The sequence below is a fragment of the Trachurus japonicus genome, chromosome 21, assembly GCF_045865225.1.
Source record: "Trachurus japonicus isolate A0001 chromosome 21, Traja_1.0".
NCBI classification, from domain to species: domain Eukaryota; kingdom Metazoa; phylum Chordata; class Actinopteri; order Carangiformes; family Carangidae; genus Trachurus; species Trachurus japonicus.
Window position 1 is genome coordinate 12,524,163 of NC_140927.1, and position 22,448 is coordinate 12,546,610.

A 22,448-nucleotide genomic window follows, 5' to 3' on the forward strand; every position below is an offset into this window, starting at 1 on the left:
TCTGCATTTTTGAGCCACCAGGACATCAACACAGTTCGGACCTGACAGATAATGCACCACGAGACTGTCGATGAATTCATCTATAATCACGCATTTTAGTTCTGTTGTATTCCTGGATGCACAAAATGGATCTATTTTTGCCATTTCTATATAGGCAACATTGCCATGCTACGCTCTCTGAGCAGCTCTACGTCTTCAGTAAAGACGGGATGCTACAGTGTCTTGGTATCGGATGACTGATGCCGTTGCTTCTCACTGATGGAAATTACATGACAGTGGCATCTTTTCTTTTCTTTTCAAATTTCTTTTTAGCGTCAACAGTTTGTTGGAGAAACTTCATAGAAGAGAATGTTCTCACTTTTAAAGATAAGACACCCCCCCCCACACACACACGCGCTGCACTGATGGGTCATAGTTCCCATCTTCCTCACTTACTACTCCTTACATTTGACCAGAACATGTCTGTTTGTCTCTGTGTCCTTTAAAGGATCTGTTGGGGGAGGAAAAATTACTCACACTGATGTCTGGGTCACAGAGCTTTACAAAACACAGCCACCTGTTCCACAGCCTCCACCTTGTATCAAGTGTTACGGCTCGTGTCGGCTGCTGGGAGGCTGTTTTTCTCATAATACACAAGACAAAATGAGTCATCTCTCTCTCATGCCCTAGTCTACATCTGAGCCTCCCACTCACCATCACATTCAGCAGGTCTGTCAGCCAACTCAGTACAAGCAGTGGGTGGATGCACTGGTATGTATATGGATATGGATATCTTTGGCCAACTGGGTGAAAAAAGCAGCGCTGACAGGGCTTGTGTATATACACAGTAGAATGACAATAAAGGCTTTATATTTCTATTTCTACCCCTATCTGTGAGCGGATGGGATGAATTTTAAACCTTTATTTAACCAATCAGCAGAGACCAGATAAAACACACAACATCATTCATCTATATGCATGACCTCTATATTAAATCTATTTTGAGCTGGGAACCAGGAAACAACAAACTCCCGACTGATGTCTGGACTGATTTGTCAGTCATTTGATGAGTAAAGAATTTAACCCTAATATCTTTGATCTCCATGTTGCCTCTATTGCCATGAGTGCACCTATTTTTTTTTTATTCTTGGCATCTTTAGGCCACAACCTGTTCAGGGTGTACCCCACCCTTGCCACTATGTCAGCTGTAATTGGCTCCAGTCCACTCCGTGACCCTGCATGGATAAGTGGTATAGACAATGGATAGATGGATCTTAAAGGTTAGGGTTGGAGATCTATCTCTGAAGCATTTTTTACTGAATTGCTTGAAATCCTCTCCACACCCCGATTGCAACCAAGTAATTGCGTAAACGCTTTTTCACAAAAAATTAAAAAAGTCAGTCACCTGTGGAACGGACAAGGCTGTAAAAACACCATCCAATCATTTTGAATGCCACGTTCCAAGTCAATTGGATCGTCACGTGTCAATCGAATTGCCATCTCTGTCCCTCCCTCCCTCTTCTGCGCGTACCGCTCTTCGTTCACTCATCATCGCGTGTGCGATCAGAGTCTTCAATGTGTTACGACCCCGAAAAAGACAACACCAGTGACAGTGTACCACAGTGAAATCTGGTAGGTGGTGATGGTTTATTATGATGTTAGGTGTTTTCTTTCACGTGAATGAGCCATGAGAAAAAGCCGGCTGATAGTTAGCGATGCTGTGCAGTGTCCCAACGTAAACCCAATGTGATTGACAAAGCTTTCCGCAGTACCGTCGCGTAGCAAGGCTTCACCTTGATGTGAACCCAGCACTGAACAAGCGTTGCGTGTTCCTGCGCTCAGGAGGCGTGGCTTCAGAGGGGAGTCTGAGGAAAGGGGCAGGAACTTTTCGAATTGTGTATTTTCAAAATGTGACCTCCTCAAACCGTTTTTCCAGGATCTCCCACCCGACCTTTAAGGCCAGGAGAATATTAGTCATTTTTTAATGTCACAAATATGTGGTTAGATTGTAAAAAATTTACAGTCAGTTCATATATTGGAAAGAGATAACAATCAAGAAAAGAGGCTTTAGTTTTGTTCTCTTTGCGTTTTACGTTGACTATTGAAAGGGGTCAGGGAAAGTTAATCAAATCAACGATCATGTAACAATTAGATACAAGCCCTGACCCATTTCCATGCTTTCTTATTTGTGAAGAGAGAAGTAAGTGTGTGTGTGTGTGTGTGTGTGTGTGTGTGTGTGTGTGTGTGTGCGCGCGCTGATGCAAGATTATAAGTGAACAGGACAGGACAGTGAGTAGATTAACTAGTGATGATTCCTCCGTCACTGGGCTTGAAGCTCTGACGACAGCAGAGCTATCATAAGCACAGCTTAGTTACAAACAAACTAACGGATGTTTCCTACCTAGCTTTACAGGCCGGCAGGCCAACACCGTGACAATCCTTCAGTGGTTATCGCTACTCTTATTTACATTTTCTATGAGCTGTTGCATTTTCCAGCTACACAAAAGCCACAATAAGCTCCTAATCCTAAACCAAGTTGAAAATCCCCCCAAAATTATATTAACTGTTTGGGCTCAATTACACTGCACCAGCTCCAACAAGCAATAGGGAATCTGGTATGATACTAATGAGAATATCTACAGCTTATAAAACAAATATCATCCTCACTGTGGCACTGGCCACCCACAGTGAGGATGGTATTTCATCTGGACAGTTTGGCCATGACTCTCTGAGCAGCCTTGAAATGTCTGCTGTCTGAGACATGACAATTTTAAAATGGTTACATTAAAAAAAAATACAATACAGGGAAGAGCTTCCCACATCTAATTACACTTAAAGCAGAAGTAAGCGATCCGGTCATTTTGGCTAACTTCTTGTCAGCCGATGGAGTTAGCAGTCCCTGCCCTCGTCCCTACGTCACCACATTCACTCGCATCCCTTGGCTGCACACACAGAGAGGACCGCCCCTTCATGCCATTCTCTCTCCTCATTGGATAAAGGTTGTAGGATACAAGGAAAGTTTTCTCCTCGGCTTACAGCAGAGCAGAGTGACTGACAGACCCGTGTTTCGGACCAAACACTCCATGTAAGTGATTGCTGTCGGAAGATATAACTATTTAAGACTTATATTAACACAAACATTCACCTTACTTCTGCTTTAACAAATATTGTTATTATAACTGAACACCATACAATGATGAACAGCAACCTACACTGCCATCTTCTGGTGACTAACAATAAAACAAAAAGTTAATTTTGTCAATGGTGCCTTCTCCAAGACGATTAGAGATTTGTTCTCTGCTACAGTGGACTCAAATGGCAATATAATGCAACCTAGTGCACGTTCTTACTTATATCTTAACACTACAACGAGTTACAGTCTGATGCTTGTGAATCTGAAATTGTGAAAGTAGTTTAAAGTAAAACTGGCTAAGAATTAGTTAGTTTAGTTAGAATTAGAAAGAGAGGACACTTAACCATGCTGGTTGCACTATACAGTATGTTGGCAATCAGTGAATGAAAAAAAATAATTTAAAAGTCTTACCTGTTAACAGCAAGAAGCCAGACCAGAGGGAAACATGAAAGAAAAAAAGTAATACTCATTAGTGACAATATATAAACAAATTGATTTACAATGGCAATGAAATACAATTAACAGCCAAAACTTGAAAAAAACAACAACTAAATATCATTAAACCTTTTGAACACAAAGGATTAAATTCCCAGTCCATCAAAACACAAACACACCTGTGTAACATGCAATAACTTATACATATATATCATTACTTACATATCAGCCCCTAACAGAAAGACAGCCTATTTCCCTTAACTGTTTGTATCCCCTGCAGAAAAATACTTGCTTTGGCCCTTGAAACAGGGCTAAGCAGCTACTGGTTAGATGCAACTTGTGTTTTAACTTGAGTAAGACACAGAATTGATCACTCAAACATCCTTCTTTGTTTCATATTATTCATATCCAAAGTTAAGATCACAACATTCAAATGGCCTGATTCATTTAGAAAATCTATAAACTGTGATAGTGCCATAAGGACGAGATATAAGCTGCCACACGCTGCCACCTGGTGGCAAAAATGGGAGCCATTAAACACATCACAACCAAGTCAACCTCACACAATAGGCATGTTTAGACCTCCTATAACCTTGGTGGTATAGGATCCAGACAGAAAAGTCTGACATGTCACAAAAATTCAACATGCTGATAACCAAGTCATTGGGTGCTCTTCTTTGAAAAAAGGAAGAACTTCAGTGATTGGTAAGCTTTCTTTTTTGGTGTTCAACAAGAAGGGGATAGTCTGTTTCTTTGGAGCTGTGCTTTGCTTTCTCACTGAAGGACAGTTACTCCGTGGATGAAATGGCCCCGATGTGCCAGCTCATGTCATGCACTGCAACTCAACATTGTACTTTTCCCTCCAGCTTGGGTTAAAAAAATTACTTTCCAATGTTAGCTACATGAGGAACTACACGTTCTGCACCAAAAAAGGAAAAGTATCAAGCAAAGGGCCACAATGTTGACTGTCTTTACGGATGCATATAGTCTATTTGTTTTAGAAAACACAGGTTCTGTGGCTTGATTAAGCTGCTGATTCCTCGGCTGCATTGTTTCCAATTGTGTACTATGCAAAGGCCCAAACACCACACACCACAGCAAGAATAAACTAAATACTATTAAGCAAATAGATGTGTATATTTGAGAGCAGAATGCTGTGCCTTCAGGTGCTTCAATGTCACTGTGAGAAAAGAACATTGCCTTCTTTTCACAGCTAATCCCCCTTTTCATCAGCTCCTCAACAGCGTCATTATCTGTCATCACACCTTAAAAGCTATAAAGCAACCCAGCAATAAAAATGTCTGCATGGCTGTTTCTCAAACAGCACATTATGTCCTCCACAGGTTATTTAGAGGAAAGACAGTCCAGAAGCAGCTTGAGGAAGCACACAGGGCTGCTCACACAATTGGTTAACAATTGGTTTACAATTGGTTTTTTCACCTTCCTGTTGCTCTTTCCGTACAGGTCCAATCAAGATGTTTTGTGAAACATTGTTTTATTTTTTTTGCTCCAGTATTCATTTCCTTCATGGGAAAACCTTGCTGCCGATTATGAGCTACTTTTACCCCCAGACAAACTTGAACCAAGCAGTTCCACGACATGTGTGACTTTTAAGACTTAAAATTCTTTGTGACCTCAATAACTCACATGATTTTAGTCTCTAACAGTGAAGCACATGGATGCAGGAATCTTCTCAGAGTGATTCACTTTCAAACGCAGCATCACACAGAGAATGTGTATTTCAGAAAATGGATGTAATGTTTTATGATGATAACCTATAAGGTCGCTTTCATTAAAAAGAATGAAAATAATCGCTGTATTACCAATTAGCTTGAACATGCTGGTAAGATTGGCCACAATGGCCAGTAAGACTTAAAAACAAACTGTTTAAGAAGCAAGAATCTCCTCAGTCCAAGCAAATTCAGAGAGAATATGCTTTCTTACCCTAGGCATAAGTTCAAACTGGAAGAATCTGGTGTCCAGGATGAATTACCAGCTTTTGCTGCTTCACATTTCCCTCCAAACATCGAGGCTTCCATGTGCATTTGCAGCAGTGGCACTTTAATTAAATCAGTAACATTAAGACAAATATGGAGCTTTTAACCCTAAAAGGCTCTCACACCATGGCATGTACAGTGCACATGCATACAGTGTTACAAGCCTGGTGTATGTTGGCAGTTCACAGCTTGCCTACCAGCAGGGGGTAGTGCAGCACTGTTTACAGGGCTGACAACGGTTTGCAGACTGTACTTGGCATTAATGCCACTGCGAAAGAGCAAATCAATCGATGTCGTATTCAGAGCAAACTAATTTATAACTGTTAATCACTGGTCTATAGAGCTTTGAAGTTAAGTCACAAGTATGACGCAGTCTCCCACAAACTGAAAGTACTGTATATGTTTGGTCACAGCTGAATGTTTGGCCAAAGAAAAAAAAGGGGGGGAGTCGGGGGGTTGAAAGCAGCCCAACTATTAAAGGATTACTCTATTTGACCACTGATCTGAATTTCAATGCAGACTTAAAAAGAAATAAAAGCATGATGCAATAAGAAATAAAAGTCAGAACATATCCATCTGGGTGGGCCGCTAAAGTGAATTCAGTACGTGGGAAATGCTAAATACAGTACATGGATGTTAAACTGCTAGACAGACATGAGGAAGAGCCAAGTGTCTCTGTGCCTAATCCCTGCTAATAAGAGAAGCAGCTGGCTAGACTAGGGCCACAGATATATATATAAAAAAAAAAAAAAAAACTTGACCCCCTCCCTCCAGCAGCCTTCCTCATTCAGCCACAGAGCATAGAAAAGGGGATTAGCTCACACAAAGCGAGAGTGAATGAATATAAAACCCTATGGGAAAAGACGCTCAGTGGCTGGGGCTCTCACGTCATCACAGCTGAGCAGAAAAGCTGAAGCTATCAGACTCGAAAATCTAAGCAAACTAGATAAACCTACAACTAACTGATATTAACGAACTGTACAAAGTGTTGACAGTTTTAATGTTGAGTGAGGCTCAGCTTAAGCGTTATTCTAGCTCTAAAACAAAAGAAAGCAAATTAGTATTTTAAGAGGTGCTGTCAAACACTGACAATAAGACTCTTGGTCTGACGGCATCTGCCCTCTAACCTTTTAAAAAACTTTTTACAGTGATGGCTCCACAGATGAATGAATGCTTTGACAACAAGATCCTGCAATTTATTGTGTTGATTCTATGGTTGAAACATCAGTCAAGTAGAGAACTGACTATGACAATCATCAATCAATATAAACTGTCTCTCAAAAAGGTAAATACTGTCTGGTTTTCTTCTTCTTATAAGAGACTTAATATCCTAGATTGTTATGTCTGACTGAAAAAAAAATCCAATTGACCTTTGCCTCTAGGAAAATGAACATTTTCTCAAGGAAATATGGGTCAGATTCACTAATCAAAGTAGTAGCGTGTTGCAGCCCTAGCCGAGTTAATAATAAGATTCATCAGTAGATTTTTGCTCACAGCCTCAACAAACTATGCTGTTGATCTGTATCCACAAAACACAGCTACCGGTAAGTAGCAGCATCATGTCACTATCTTTGTTTATATAGTGGGGTGCCACTGGTATATATTTGTTTCCTGTCAGGATGTAAGAAAACAAATATGAAGTCTGCACCAAACCGAGACAGAAACAGAGCAGACGGTATGAAAGACATGGAGGAGAAAAAGGCAGGAATGCTTGTGCCAATAGCAAAGTCATCCACTGCATTTTCTCTGTGTGTGTGTGTGTGTGTGTGTGTGTGTGTGTGTGTGTGTGTGTGTGTGTGTGTGTGTGTGTGTGTGTGTGTGTGTGTGTGTGTGTGTGTGTGTGTAATTCCTGGAGCTGACTGGACAGTGTTCTGGCCACAGGAATGCCGGCCATGATTCAGCACATTGCCTGCATGTTTAGGGGAATGACAGCGGCAGCCCACTAAAGCCTAAAGATAAAAAAAAATGTGTGGCTGAAGATGAAATCTCCATCAACACCATCTCATTGTGTCTTACATATATTACACAGCAGCCCTCAGTGACTACACATTAATTAATGCATCTTTGTCTCCAATAAGCTAGCTGCTACACTGGATCAGAGCTCCAGCAAACGTCTCCCACCCTCTTGAATTTCAGAGCAGGATCGCAGGTAACGAGCATAATTTCATCGATGGCTCCGAACCGTTAATAAAGCAGGAAATTGTAGCACATTTTAAGATGTCTGAAAATGTTCCGCTAACACTGGTGGGGAATACCAGACAACTGTCTGCATCAGACAGACAGCCCCCTGCCCCCCCCCCTCCCTGGCCTGGACAACACACTTGTGCTTGGCAAATCTCTCTCTCTCTCACACTCTCTCTTCTACAAGGCTCCGAGTCTCTCACCAGCCAATGTGCAACATCTTTAGTGGACTTCATTCAGAGAGCACCGACAGGAATGACAGTGTGTCGGTGATGTTGTTGTTAATAATCAGGATCTTCAGGGGCGGTGTTTAGCACCCGCCCCATGTGTTGAGGCTATAGTTCTAATCCCGCACCGAGGAGCCCTATCCTGAGTGTCACCCCCCCCCCCTCTGCCTCCCATTTCCTGTCTCTCTCTCTCAACTGTCCTGTCCATTAAAGGCAAAAAATCCCCCAAAAATATACATAAAAAAAAAAAAAAAAATCAGGATCTTCAGACTTTGAACAGTAAATGTTTCTGAGGTGAAGCAGTCATCCACTGACAAGTGGGCCAACTGGCAGCGCAGACTGCTTAACGGTTGGTGATTGATTTGTGAATTTCACAGTTTTCCCTATCAATGCTAGAAAAACCTCAACTCTCAGACGGGGTTTGAAAAACACGAGGCAGATTCAGCAAAGATGTAATGTGAACATGGACTCAGCACACAAACCAGGATTAAAACTAAATTCACTGAGTCATACAGTACGAACCTTGCCAATCTGATGGTCACTTCAGAGCCCAGCCTCAGCTAAAGCAGCTTTATCTCTGTACTTTTTTTTTTTTTTTTTTTTTACCAAGTTGCTATTTAGTGGAGAGAGATAAAGAGATGTAAGAATAGAGCATGGAGACAAAAGGCAGCCACCAAATAAAAACCAAGGACACTGACGCAGCTCAGAGAGATGGACACTGAAAGAGGAGAATGAGAGAAAGACAGGTAAGGTGGATATGAAGAAACTACTGAATATAAAGGAGACATACAGCACCTAAACAATAAATTACTACCGTATAGATCCTAAAAGCAACACAGGCCTTCTCCTGTTTGCATGAGGCCAAACGTTGATTATGTTGCTGTCGGTGTTAGCACCTAAACAAGTCTAGCAGGGACACACACGAGGGGATCCCAGTGTCTGTGGTCTCCTGCACTAAAAAGAGAATGAATCAGCGAAGACGGACCACCGCATTTTGTCTTTTGTCATGTCAATAATGAAGGAGACAAAAATTAAAGCCAGTAGGACAACCTGAAGTGAATGAGACGAGTGGTCAGACATAGAGGCTCGTGATGCCAAACCAGACATTAAAATCTGTTGCATCACAATGACCAAAGAGACTCATTACTCATTTTAATGGACAGGACCCCCCTCCCGGCCCCCCTGAGGGGAAGCACCATAAATACTAAAATCTAACTGCTTCCATCTGTGATATACACATACAGAGAGAGCCACAATAAACACAGCTAAAGGCAGTATTTTTTTTAATTTTTTGACAAGGTTAGACTATCATGGCACTGTGTGTGTGTGTATTTGGGGGTGGGAGGGCAATTTTCTCATAGATGAAAGGCAGACTAAAAACACTATCCATTATCATCCATTACAAGCCATTAGTTTTCCCACTGCACTCTTAAGTGAAACAATCCTGTTTATTGATGGAAAAATAAACCATCAGCAAGAAGGCGGCAGAGACAAATGAAATCGATGGACAATCTGCATACATGGAGCGTACCAATTAGCAGCAGACAAAGGTATGACATGATTTAGAGACATGTACATGCAGATGGGAGCGGTGGGTATTTTAACCTCTGTTTCATCAGCACACAATGAACTGATCACAATCTCCTTGCTCTGTTCCATTTGACCATTCATGCTTTTCACTGCTTGGCTTAAAAAGACATAGTAAATATTCAGTAGTGTGTGGTGAGAGCTCCCCCACCCCCCACCCCCCCTCTCTCTCTCATACACAGCATGTTGCTGCTCTGCTGTGTTCTGGTGCTCTCTGGCTTGGTCTATGGTAGGAATGGGGGGAGGTGTCAGCAGCATAACAAATAACAAATGCTGTTTACTTTTAGTGAGAACACTTTAGTGATGTGCAGCTATGGACAAACCAAATGGAGTTCTATAAAAAGGCCACCACAGTAATAACGGTGGATCTGGTATGAAGAGAAATTGATCTGTGTTTGAGTATGTTATCATTTAATTAAACAGAACACCTATTCAGATCTTGGCAATATGGGTCCAAAAAAAACCCAAACAACTTTGATGCATAATAAAGTAAAAGTAAAGTAAATCTTTATTGTCCCGAAACGGGCAAATGGTGTTACAGCATGGTGCTTGACATTAAAGGACACAACAGGAGAGGAAGAGATAGGAAGAGACAGAGGGACAAAACAGCACCTCTGTGCAATGATGATGACAGGTAAAACAACAAAGCCACTATAAAATCTATGTTCACTTGATAAAAATGTATCTTCATCCTCAAAAGTAACAAAAATGTACAAAGAGTGTACTATAATGAAAGTGATAGTGAAATAATAAAAACCATATCAGTCCTAAAGCTTGCATCCCTTTGTATGAGATGCTCTACAATTCAATTTCCTTTCCTTTGAGCTGCTTTCGTACCCTCTCAGGTGTCATTTCAGTCCATCTTTGTGCCACATTTGTTCCAAATCTACCAGATTTATCCGAGTCCACAGCCTTCCTCACATCTATGCACTCATTTTCTATCATATTCAAGTCTGGAGGCTGGAAAGGCCACAGCATCACTCTCCCTGTGCTTTCTGCCTTGAATCATTGTCTTGTTGAAGGATCCCCCGTATCTTCATTTTAAACTTTAAGCCAGGTTTTTTTTTCTTTCCACACGTGTGAAAATTATGACTTTGGTCTCATCAGACGACATAATCTTGGTCTGTTGAAATGTTCTTTAGCATACTACCATAAAGCCTTGTGTCTAGAGTCAGACTGTACACGGCGCTGATGTTGTGAACTTGGAAACCATTTTTTCAGGTTCCCTGTCATTTGTTTTGAACTCACACATAGCTCTACAGAAAGTTTTCCAGCAGCTTCTTCATGTATTTCTCTTTGTCCTCCACTCCTTGGTATAGTGTGCTCATGTATCTTCCGTTTCTGTATTATGGTCTTCACTGTTGGTACTGGTATCTCAAAACACTTGTCCAGCTGATATGGAAGTTTACCACGTTCATTGTAAGATCTTCTGACAGCCGTTTCTCTCTTCCCATCCCACATCCACATTCAATCAAATGTGAACTTCTGAGTTTAATATTTAGCTAGATAGATTTGGATTCAGCTCTTTTAACACTGAGGCTCTACAGTAGAGGGAGATTTTTTGGTGAGGTGTGAGGGATGCAGATTTATTCTAACCACCCATTAGAAAATCCTTTTTTACTTTGGAAAAAATAGGGAACAGGATTGACAGATTATTATTGTCAGTATCCATTGATCTGGTGATTTCTTTTTCATCAATTATTTTTGTTGGTGTGGAAAATGCCCATTTCCACTTCCGACTGCTGATGTTATCTAAAAATGTCTTGTTTTGTCTCACCAACAATCCATATTCAACTCACTTTAAAATGGTGGGATTTGTATTTCGATACTGATATTCAGATAGTCAGTTGCAATGGGCAGCAACTATAACAGCTCAAAAGATACATGAAATATACAACACTTTTTAACTGATGTGGTTAAGTGATTAGCATTAAAATCAATTTTATGTGACTTTATCTGCAGCCATCTCTCAATCCGACAGGAGGCATTTCTTTGATTCTAGAAATATTCAATATTCAGTGTAGCTACTTTTAACACAGATAATACTGTTTTTCATAATATATTACAACAAAATCATCAGTGATGTTACGTATCACTGTAACTGAAAGTGAAAAGGAAAGTAAGATGTATGCGGGTTCAGCCCAGGACAGTGTGTCCCTGATTTCACCCCGTGGGTTCAGCAAATAAAGACAAATTGGCCTGAAAAGACAAACGGACCAAGATGTGGCCACTGTTTAGAAAATCTCTCTCATCTAAAGACCAACAGCAGAACATCAGACAGAACATCTGGACACCAGGTCGGTCACAGTCTACGGTATAAACTTCATCAAGCCAGAGTTTCTCTACACAGCAGACACTGATGAAGGAAAAAGAAGAGCTACACAATGGCCGGATTTGTCAGAGCTGGCTAACAGCGATGCACAACTCTGCTCAGTCTGGTTCCAGCTCGTCCAGCCTGCTGGACCCTCGGCGGTGGTCTCAACCAGCTTCAGCAGCTCTGACTAAGTTGCGTTGGGTCGGCTTGGGTTCCTCTGTGTGCTGTAAATTTGGGGGAATCTGGTTGATCTCCACACACACACACACACAAAGAGCAACAGGTCCATGTAGCACAAAGTGGCTCCCTGCGCTGCCAGGGGGAAGATTACATTCAAAACAGATAGCCACAGAGATAGCCATCGCACTGCCAGCCGGCCCACATTCCCCTGAGCCTTCACACATTTACACACACTTAAACTGTTCAGACCAACAACGGCTCGGCTTTACAAAAAAAGAAAAAAAAAAATTCAGCATCCTCATTCATTTTGATGAAAACACCCAGTTGGCAGAGCAGGCGCCTTGGCAGAAAAGATGCACATTTGTTTACTAAAGAAGCAACTTGCTCAAGTTGTCCAGTGATGATGACCATGTGAAGCCATGGTAGCTACAGAAGACACATCCACCGATGCAGAGCACCCACTTCTACTTTCACTATTCAACACATTGCAGTGGGGAAAATGAAACACAGATCTGTTTGTCTGGTGCATATAAGCCAAGAGCTAATATTTAGTGATGATCCCCATCTTTGCACATGGCAGAATGTAACCACGTGACACAGCACCTCTTCATTAAAACGACAGAATACCTGCTTATAATGTGTCACATTCCATCAAAAGGGAGACCTCTAAGGCAGCATGACCAAAGAGAGATGACGTTATTACAAACACAGAAAGTGCTACATCACAATAAACTCAGAATAGAGTAGACAGGAATTGTTCAAGTGTGAAACAACGCCTCAACTCTTCAACTGCTGCTTATAAAATACACTGTTTAACCAATTTCCATTTTAGAATAAAAGTAAAACCTCATACAGTGTCTGAAATGAACCAAATCTCACTACAACACCTCAAACACTAAACAACAATGTCTAAAGTACAGCAACACAAAATGGAAACTTTGAAATTGTGTTTACCCTTCCTTCTCTTCGACACCAAGGTCCCTCTGAACTGAACTGAGGGCGTTTTGCTAACGCACTCCCTCACATCACAGGACTTTTGTCAGTCTGAAGGTTTGAAACAAGAACTAAACTACAGAACAACAACACACACACGCAGAGAGAAACACGCACACAGCCCAAGCATAAAGCCACATCCTCATATACAAAGAGTCATACGTGTGGAAACCTGCACATTGACCACATTTTAATGGCTGCTCTCACGGTATGTACATCGTGTACGTGTACAGTAGCTACTTACATCGTGTACATGCTATTAAACAACTGCCATGGTTTCCTGATCACCAATAACGACCTATAGCCCATCACAGTGAAATATCAGCAGCCTGCTCACACACAGACACAGAGGACCAAGGCACTTATATTAATGATGTGTCAGTGCAGGCAGAGCAAATATACAGTTGACACCCTGCCACACACACACACACACACACACACACACACACACAAATGGCACTGTGCCATCAGAGGTGATTTATTGGGGCAGGGTCATCCTACTCATTAAAACTTGAAAATACTGTATGTAGATGGGAGCGACGCAGCAGACCACAGGGACTGTGGTCTTGTAAATACCAGACAAAGAACAAGTCAGCTTTTATGGGAGGGACTGGCTCCTCTGCAATTAGTACGTAAGGAAAAAGGAACCTGGGTTTTAGCAAAACTTGCAGTCACTGAAACTTCATTACCTCTTTGCAAAAAAAATTACTATTTATTTTAGCCGCCAAGACAAAGTAATCAATATCCAACGACCCCCCAAGTCAGTGAGATCTGGGGTAATGATTTCATAATTGTACGTCAACTTCAAATTCAAATCATGAAAATGAATGCAAATAAATGCAAACTGCACAAAAATATGCACATGAAAGTCCTAATGAGGTTACATCTATTACAAGCCCTGTGTTCGACTTTGGGCCTGGGTTAGTTTCCCCCAACACGGTCAACAACACTGACTGAACCAAAACCTCCAACACAACCTCAAGGAAAATCTAACATTTTAAAATTTGCAATAGTAACACAAGTTGATTTGTTCAATGAAATATTAAATATAGGGGGTACACACACACACACACAGCATTGTCAATCATAATGCTATTTCCCCTGTTTTTTTCCAAAAGGACTCACCAGTGCTTGTCTACAACTAAAATACAAAACACTTGTTCATATACAAGTCTTTTTTAAACTTAGGCTAAAGTTGAAGACATTTGGTTAACTAATCAATACAATACACAGTCACAAATCAGACACTGCTGAAACACAAAGCTGAAATATGTACAGTGTATTGTATACTGACATACCGCATTTCAAGTTGTTATGTAGGTGATAGTGTAAGAGTAAAGTTAACCAGTGAAAAGTAGCCTTGGCCTTGTTAAAAAGCTCTTTGAATAGGCAGTATGATGTTATTAATGGTGAGCATAATATTTTGTGAAAAATAACTGGATGAATGACCTTATATTCTACTATAAAAAAAACTGAGTAAAGTGATTTTAAATTGCTTCACAGCACATCAAACAAGTCCAGTTCAGTTTCAGAAATATTAAAAGGCTTGGGGGAAAAAAAGAGAAGAAAAAAAAACATGCCTAGTTTCTGTGTCTGGTTTCATCAGCTGTTGAGACTGTCTGAGTGTTGCACTACTTTTGTTTTTTCTCAGCGAGGGTCTACCCCACCTATCGGCACTCGTGTGACAGCAGGTAAACTGGACAGAACTGAAGCCTGAGCGTAATCCACCAAGACAATCTTCTAATTTGTGAGAGGGGCTTTGGTTTCACCCAAATACTGCTTATCATCAAAGACAATAATCCACCTGATCCCACATAGATTTCACATTCCTCAGAGTTAAACATCATGTGATAAAGTCGCCATCCTTTAGTATCCATCTAACTGACCCATAGAGTCGCTACTATCATAAATAGCATCATGCTGCCTTCAAAAAGTTCCAGATCATCAACTCATCTCAGTTCCTCCTCCTGACCTGTTTGTTGTAAATATCCTCAATGCTAATAAGGTAAGAGGCAGGATGAAGAAAGAAAATCAGAAGTCAGGAAAAAAGGCTTAGGATTGTTAGGAGTGACTGAAAGGTGAGCAATTTCCTGCTGCTGTAAGGTGATTAAAATTCCTGACTAACTTCAAAATGAGCTCTTAAAACTAATTATTGGGAGAACATTCCTTAGGATTTTCATGTGGGTCATAGCATAAATCACTAGCAAACTGTAGTGACAAGAGAGGAGTGACAGAGAGATGGGGGAAACAAGAGATAGGAGAGAGAGAGAAAGAGAGAGAGAGAGAGACAGAGAGAGAGAGAGCACTTAATAAAATCAATAAGCTTTTAGTGAAGGGAAAGGACCGCTGCACTATCTCGTCATGTCTACAAGTAAACCAAGATCTCGTCCTGGTGAGTTCATCAAAAGGTGGAAGGAGTATTTTTAAAGCTTTACTGTGCAAGACGGGGTGTAAAACAAAATAAATCCGTAGCTGGGATGACTCATCTCATCTTTTCAGTTGCCGTCTTTCCACCTCTGATTAAATAATCTTAACAACCTCCAAAATGTTTCCTGCTTTTCAACAACAAAAAGGTGCTGAGAGCGAGTACAGCGAAGTGCACATCCAAACAGAAATTGTGCAGCCAGGATTCAGGGAAGCGAGCAGGCTAGGTATAAAATGTCGAATCACTGCAGCCACTTGATAAAAGGCGAGAAACGTCACGTCCAGCTGAGCCCTGCACTGTGTCCCACTGACAGAGGAGAGGCAGACTGTGGCAGACTGGCCACTGTCTGCTCGCTATCTAGGAAAACAATAACACTTTTCTTCCCCTCACAGCTGCCACAGCAACCAGTGAAATCATCCAGCTTCAAACAGACTGTGAATGCTGATTAAGGCAACAAACACCCGTTTAACAGCATGAACCTCTCACTAATACACTTTGAATCCAGAACATTTTCATCACATCTCACTCATCAGAAATTTAAAAAAGTAAGCAAATAAGAGCTTCTTACCCATCCTCCTCTCCATCAACAGACTTAAGACCGGCTGATGTAGTTAAGGCACTGGCGGTGGTGGCGTTGCCCTCGGCTTCTTGACCCTGGCCAGTGCTGGATCCAGACGCAGCCTCACCTCCAGACAACTTGGGCAGCCCCAACAGGGCCGACTGGTGCTGGAGGAGCAGCCGCTGGGCATCCTGCAGCTGGGTAGTGGTGAAGGTGGGCAGACTAGCGTAGAGGGCACTGGCCTGGGCTGCGTGAGCGAGGGCCTGGGCACTGCTGTGGTCCTGGGACAAGGTGGCAGAAGACGGCTGGCTGTGGGGAACAACCTGCGGGGGCATCCTACCACTATTTCCAGTGTTGTGGGCTTGGGGTTGGGCCTGGGGATCGCTCTGAGGGTTGGGAGGAGGCACACTTGGTGCTGACACTTGGCTCTGGTGGACCATAGTGGGCAGCTGGGCGCCCAGGCCCGGGGTTTGGATTTGTGTAGGAAGCGACTGCGGCTTCTGTTGCTGGCAATCCAGATGGCCAGGGTGGCTCTGAGCCTGCTGGCCGAGGCCGGCTACTCCGAGATGAGAGGGCATGGCGGAGGTGTTGGCCTGGAGGGAGGAGGGCTGCTGGGGCTGTGTGTGGAGGAGCGCCTGCGACTGCTGAGGGCCCCCCATCATCTGACATGATCCATTAGCTGATCCACCTTGGTTGGACAGAGACTGAGGAGCAGCAGCCTGGGGGATGCCTTGGTGCGGCTGGGCGTACTCGGGGGGCCTCACCTGCACCGGGGCCGGTTGGGGAGCAGCGGCCGGCTGCTGTGGCAGCGAGGTGTAGGCTACTTTCTGCTGCTGCACACCAACGAGGCCCGGTGAGGAGCCTGGTGGTTGGTTAGCGACTGCCTGGGCGTACGTGAGCAGCTGCTGCTGCTGCTGCTGGGGTAGAGAAGATGTGGGGAGCCCGATGGTGGTCTGGTGGCCCTGCAAGGGAGCGGCCTGGTGAATGTTTGTTGGAGCCGAAGGGGCCACAGTAGTCTTCACATGTGAATGAGAAATATCCTGGGCGTGCATGTGGGGTTGGGTGAGGGACACTCCCATGCTTAAGCCACTAGGGAGGATTCCTTGAAAGCCCTGAGGAGGGGAGGCGTAATCCTGGGCATGCTGGGGCACCGGGGGTCCCCCAGCCTCTCCACTGCATACACTCTCGGTATAATGGCTCAGTGTACTCATAGTGCTACTCACAGAGCTACCGCTTGTGCTTTCCCTCTCCGAGGCCCCGGCGAAGCTCTCGGAGACATACTGACGCATGCTGAGCGACCCAGCATCGGATGCGGCGGAGCTCGGGACAGAGGCCGGGGTGTCCTTGTCATAGAACTCAGTACATGTCCATCGGCCCTTCTTGAAGGGCTCGGAGCTCGAGTCCAGCTTCACCACCCTGAAGCGAGAACTGGTGGTCGCCACCGCGGGGGCCGGAGCTGGGGCAGGAGTAGATGATACTGAGGTCGTGGCCATGGCTGTGACGGGGGCACTCGCAGGCTGCAGCCCGGCAGATCCAACTCTTCCCTGGATCCCGCCGGAGAGTCCCATCCCTCCAGAGGCACTGACAGCAGCAGCAGTGGCGGCGGCGGCGGCGGCTGCAGCGGCGGCAACAACAGCAGCAGAAGTCGTAGTAGTCATAGTGATGTTGGAGTTGATATTTTGGTGTTGCGGGATCATGCCGATCTTAGCGGCACTCATAAGGCTGCCCCCGGCTGCAACAGCGCCACCTCCTCCGTTCCCCCCACTGCTGCTGCTCATCACATTGAGAGGAAAGCCGCCACCGCTGCTGCTGTTAGCACTCGTGCTGATCCCCCCTCTCACAGGCACGTTGGCAGAGCTCAACATATTCACATTACTAACGCTGCTGGTCTGGGGATTAACTATGCTAACTGTAGTGCCTGTAACAGAGCTGTGCATTCCAGGGACAGACCCCGAGGCCACAACCCCCACAGGCTGAGCGACGATGTTTGGAGGCGCCGTCTGGGAGACGTTCTCTTGAGGGCCCCCAATGTTAGAAGGCATTTTCTGGGTGACACAAGGTAAAGCTCCAGAGGCGAGGGCAGAATGGATGCTCCCGGACCCGGAGGAGGACAGAGAGTACACCTGGGTATGGTTGGGATGATGAGGGTGTTGGTGGTGGTGGTGATGGTGCACAGTCCCATTCACCATGGCGCCACCGTGCTGCTGCTGCTGCTGAACCTGGTTCAGAGCGTGAGGGTGCGAAGGCTGGTTGGGAGACACGGCCCCCGGGGTGTCTGCCTCGTGGAAATTATTCAGTGTCTCCTCCGAAGAGCTCCTCTCTCCTCCGACTATGTCGTTGGCCCGGGACAGAGACACATCCAGGATCTCAGAAGAAGACAGATCCTCGGTGTGGGACTCGTCCAGGTCGTCGTAGCTCTCCGTGTCCTCTGCAATACTGTTGTTGGTGCTCACAGATATCTGTGCCGGAGTCACACTTGTGATCTGGAAGCCACTCTTCTTCTTCATCTGAGCCCCGGCCGACTGTGCAGGCTGGGCCTGGGGATGCAGGTTCAGGCTGTGGGGAGGAGGAGGAGGATGAGGATGATGGGGACCCGGGGAGGATGAACCAGCGGGGGGTTGTTGGCACTGAATCAACAGGGAGGGTTGGTAGTCGTCGGCGGAGACGTGGCTGTTGTTGACCACCACCGGGTTTGCCGGTGTTGACAGCGTGGAGGAGCCGCTCCCGCTGCCCGTGTTGCTCCCCCTCCTGTGAAAGACAGTCGGGTGCGCCATCTTTCTAACACTGCCAGAGTCTCCTGCAGGGTCCGGATGATGCATTTCGAGAGGATCCGGGGGGTGGTTTCTCTCTGACAGTATGCAATAAGGCTGCAGCTCGTTGACGCCGCCGTTTTGACAAAACTACGGTGCAACAGACAACACGGTCAAAAAAATAAATAAATAAATAAATACGGTTACCTAAGCGTCGAGTGGCCGCTCTCAAAAATAATCAGGCAAAGTTGTGTGTGCCAAATATTTACAGCCACACACAGAGAGACACAGGATGTGATCGGGAGCTGCTCTCGGTGACAACGAGGCAGAGGAGGAGGAGGCTAGTGGCCGCTGGCGGAGCAGCTAGCGGCGGGCTAACGTCAGCTGATGATGCCCGGGGTGGTTCACCGGCTCAGTCCGTCACCGAGGTCCGTCCGTGTGGGTTTCACTAAACACCAGATAACATGTTGTAAACGGAGGCTAAGTCGTAAACGAAGAGCCGAGGCTGTGAGAGCAGTATCTGCTGAGTAAAACCAGCCTAATGTGCGGTGCTAGCCTGACTGAGAGCTAGCTGCAAGTCTCCATCACCGGCTACTAGCTGCTACACACAGACACACGCACACACATACACACACATACACACTCACACAACACATACACAGCGGTGAGTCGGGTTTAAACTGCGAGGAGAGGATATGAAAACACGCAACCTTTCTTTTCTTCCTGCTGCACAGAGGTGTTAACAAAGCCGATGCGATCACTTAAACAGTAGCGGCCCGGAAAAAAATGAGGTTTTAATCCATGTCAGTGAGTCCTGGTTGTTTTTCTCGGTGTCGGTTTTGCTGTATCACTGGTCCTCCCCAGCGGTAGCAGCGTTGTTCAGTCAGTCAGTGTGTAGCCTGGCTCCTGCACCGCTGCTGCTGTGGCTCTGTGCTGTCTGTGACGGGACCGGAGGGGAGGGGTGCTGCTCCGTAATATGGCGACCGCGCATGGTCTCTGCTGCCAGACATAAAGCAGTCTGGGAGAGGCGGCGACGAGCCCCAACATCAACACCGACGAAAAGAGCCGGAAAGTGCCGAGCGCAGGGCTGCTCCCTCAAACCAGTTTGGGACATAGTAGATAACAATAGACGATGTGATTATCTCCCTATTCAACCCACGGAAACATGGAGATAGGACAAGATATAGATTAAAGTGAGATGCATTCAAATTATTTTTTATTTTTGGACACAATTTACTGTGTATGGTGTAGGTGGGCTACTGTTATCGATTTAACTACCAAATGACATAGCCTAATATAGCAGATAAAATGAATTATGCCTTGACTAGGCTACAATAATGTTTTTTTTTGTTGTTTTTTTGTCTTGTATGATAACATTTCAGTAGCCTATAGCATCCAATAGGCCCTATAGCTTTGATATAACATGAACCAACCAAATCAATACATTTATAGAATAATCCAAGTTTGTGGATTTATCCCTGAGGATCATGTAAACATAACAGAACAACCTTCAAGTCTAATCCTATGAAAAATATGCGGTAAACATTTGTTGTTGGTTGAGCAAAACATCAACATCACATTACAGCAGTTCTGAAACAAAGGTGGGCAGAGAGCTGCTAGATCTCTCTGCAGACACAGGTGTTAACTATACTGAAGGATTTTTCTACACACAGGTACTGTTTGGGGCCTCTCTGGCTCGCTCGCTCTCTCTCTCTCTCTCTCACACACACACACACACACACACACACACACACACACACACACACACACACACACTCTCTCTCTCTCTCTATCTCACTCTCTCTCTCTCTGGTGTGTTTGAGAGAGAGACGCTCAGAGAAATTTACACATTTGTTGGTCTGTAATGTTGCCACTGTAGGTCAATGAACTCTGGTGTTAAACTATTCAAGCATATCCATTTTCTATGTTCTGGGCCCTTCTGTTCGTGTGTGGATATAAAGACCCCTTTCAATTAATATTTTCTCTTCCCTTCTCTTCTCTTCTATAGTTCTCCAGATAGATAGATAGATATTTAGATAGATAGATAGATAGATAGATAGATAGATAGATAGATAGATAGATAGATAGATAGATAGATAGATAGATAGATAGATAGATAGATAGATAGACGTCTTTCCTGACCTTGTATGTCAAGGTGCTTTATTGGAACGGCCCAGAAGAATGCCAGACTTGTTGAAACAGCAAACATGCAGTAGGGTATCTGAGAGCATGAAGTGGTCTTGGACTTCCAGACAGTTGAAAGGATATTCTTCAGCGAATCTTTAGTAGCAGGAGGCCAAACAACTCATTCTTCAGAAATCAGATGTGCCCTCAGAAAGATGTTTGAATATTTGAAGTCACTGGCCTTGGGGCTTCATAATCTTTAAAACAGTATAGGATCTTCTTAACAATTTCATCAATAATTTCCACTCCACCCTGACTATCACTTATCTCTATAATCTTAATCCAACCCAATGAGATGCGTTCATTGCAAGTGTGCCTGAAGCTCTTATTTACTTGACATGTCTGTTGCAAACATGCATGTGAAACAATCTGCTAAATGGCTGATTAGTGAATTTAAAGTGGTTGAACAATCTTTCCTTTGGTAGTTAATGTATGAATGTAAGACATTTTGCTCAAAATCTTTGTGTAATATTTGTGGAAGCCTTGGACAGCAAAACAGGGAGGGAAGTGCTAGAAATAGAGAGAGAGAGGGGGAGTTGAGGTAACTAAGAGAGACGAAGGACACAGCAGTGGTTGGTGAGGGAGGTGGAGGAGTGAGAAGAGACAGGAGAGAAGAAGAGCTTGCCTGTCAGGCAAGCAAGCAGACAGGCCATGTCCATCGATACAAATGATAGAGGACGAGAGACAGCAGGAGCCTAGTGCAGTGTAAGCGTCTGGTGCGGTCAGCAGCTTTAAATCACACTGGCACTCCACAACAAAAAAACACACAGCACTATTGTGCCGCTGCCCCAGCAATAATGAACAATTTATACACTGGACTCTGCATTCATTTTGTAAATACTCTGTTTTGTTTCTGAGTGGAAGTAATACCACAGTGTCCATATGATGAATAACAATTTTATACTATATAATCACAGCAGACAAACATACAGATCTTGTGTGGACCATATACAGGATTTGCTCATCATTTGATTCCTGAGGCTGTAGCTCAGATGGAAAGTGGGCTGGCTCTTAAATTTGGGATGTAAGTTCAATCCCCAGCTCCTCCTGTCTATATGTCTCTTACCTCCAGACTGCTAGCCTAAATCAATCTGAAAGAAAATCCATGGGGTGAGTGTGATGTAACACAGTTAGCATGAGCTACAGTCACAACCACAGAATCAAGTTCACTGTCGAAGCTGGTTGTGGTTAAAACAGCCAATCATCTTTTGAAGGAGATGAAAGTTCCCATAAAAAGTAGACGACAAAGAAATAAGTCTCTTCTAGTCAGTAATTAGAAGAAGAAAGAAACTCTCATAAACCAAAGCCAACACATGTAAAGACATGGGGCATGACAAATCAGTATGGATTGTTAAAAGTTTTAACCACAGAGGCTTCTTTCATTTAGAATAAGTTTATTCTGGATGCTTTTCTGTGACTGTGATTTATCATATTAATCATGTTTGTTGGTCAAATACTGTGTGATCACATATCCAAGGAATTTGTATAACTTCTGTTGCTATGT

General features: G+C 43.9%; 1 protein-coding gene across 1 annotated transcript in view; it reads right to left on the bottom strand.

The window, feature by feature from the left end:
- Positions 1 to 19,358, bottom strand: part of LOC146964841 (TSC22 domain family protein 1-like) — a 31,382-nt gene extending 12,024 nt beyond the window's left edge. The window contains exon 1 of the mRNA XM_085766231.1: positions 16,020 to 19,358. Coding sequence (XP_085622357.1) covers positions 16,020 to 18,829 — 2,810 coding nt within the window. The 5' untranslated portion in view covers positions 18,830 to 19,358. The remainder of the gene's footprint in view (positions 1 to 16,019) is intronic.
- Positions 19,359 to 22,448: the final 3,090 nt, after the last annotated feature.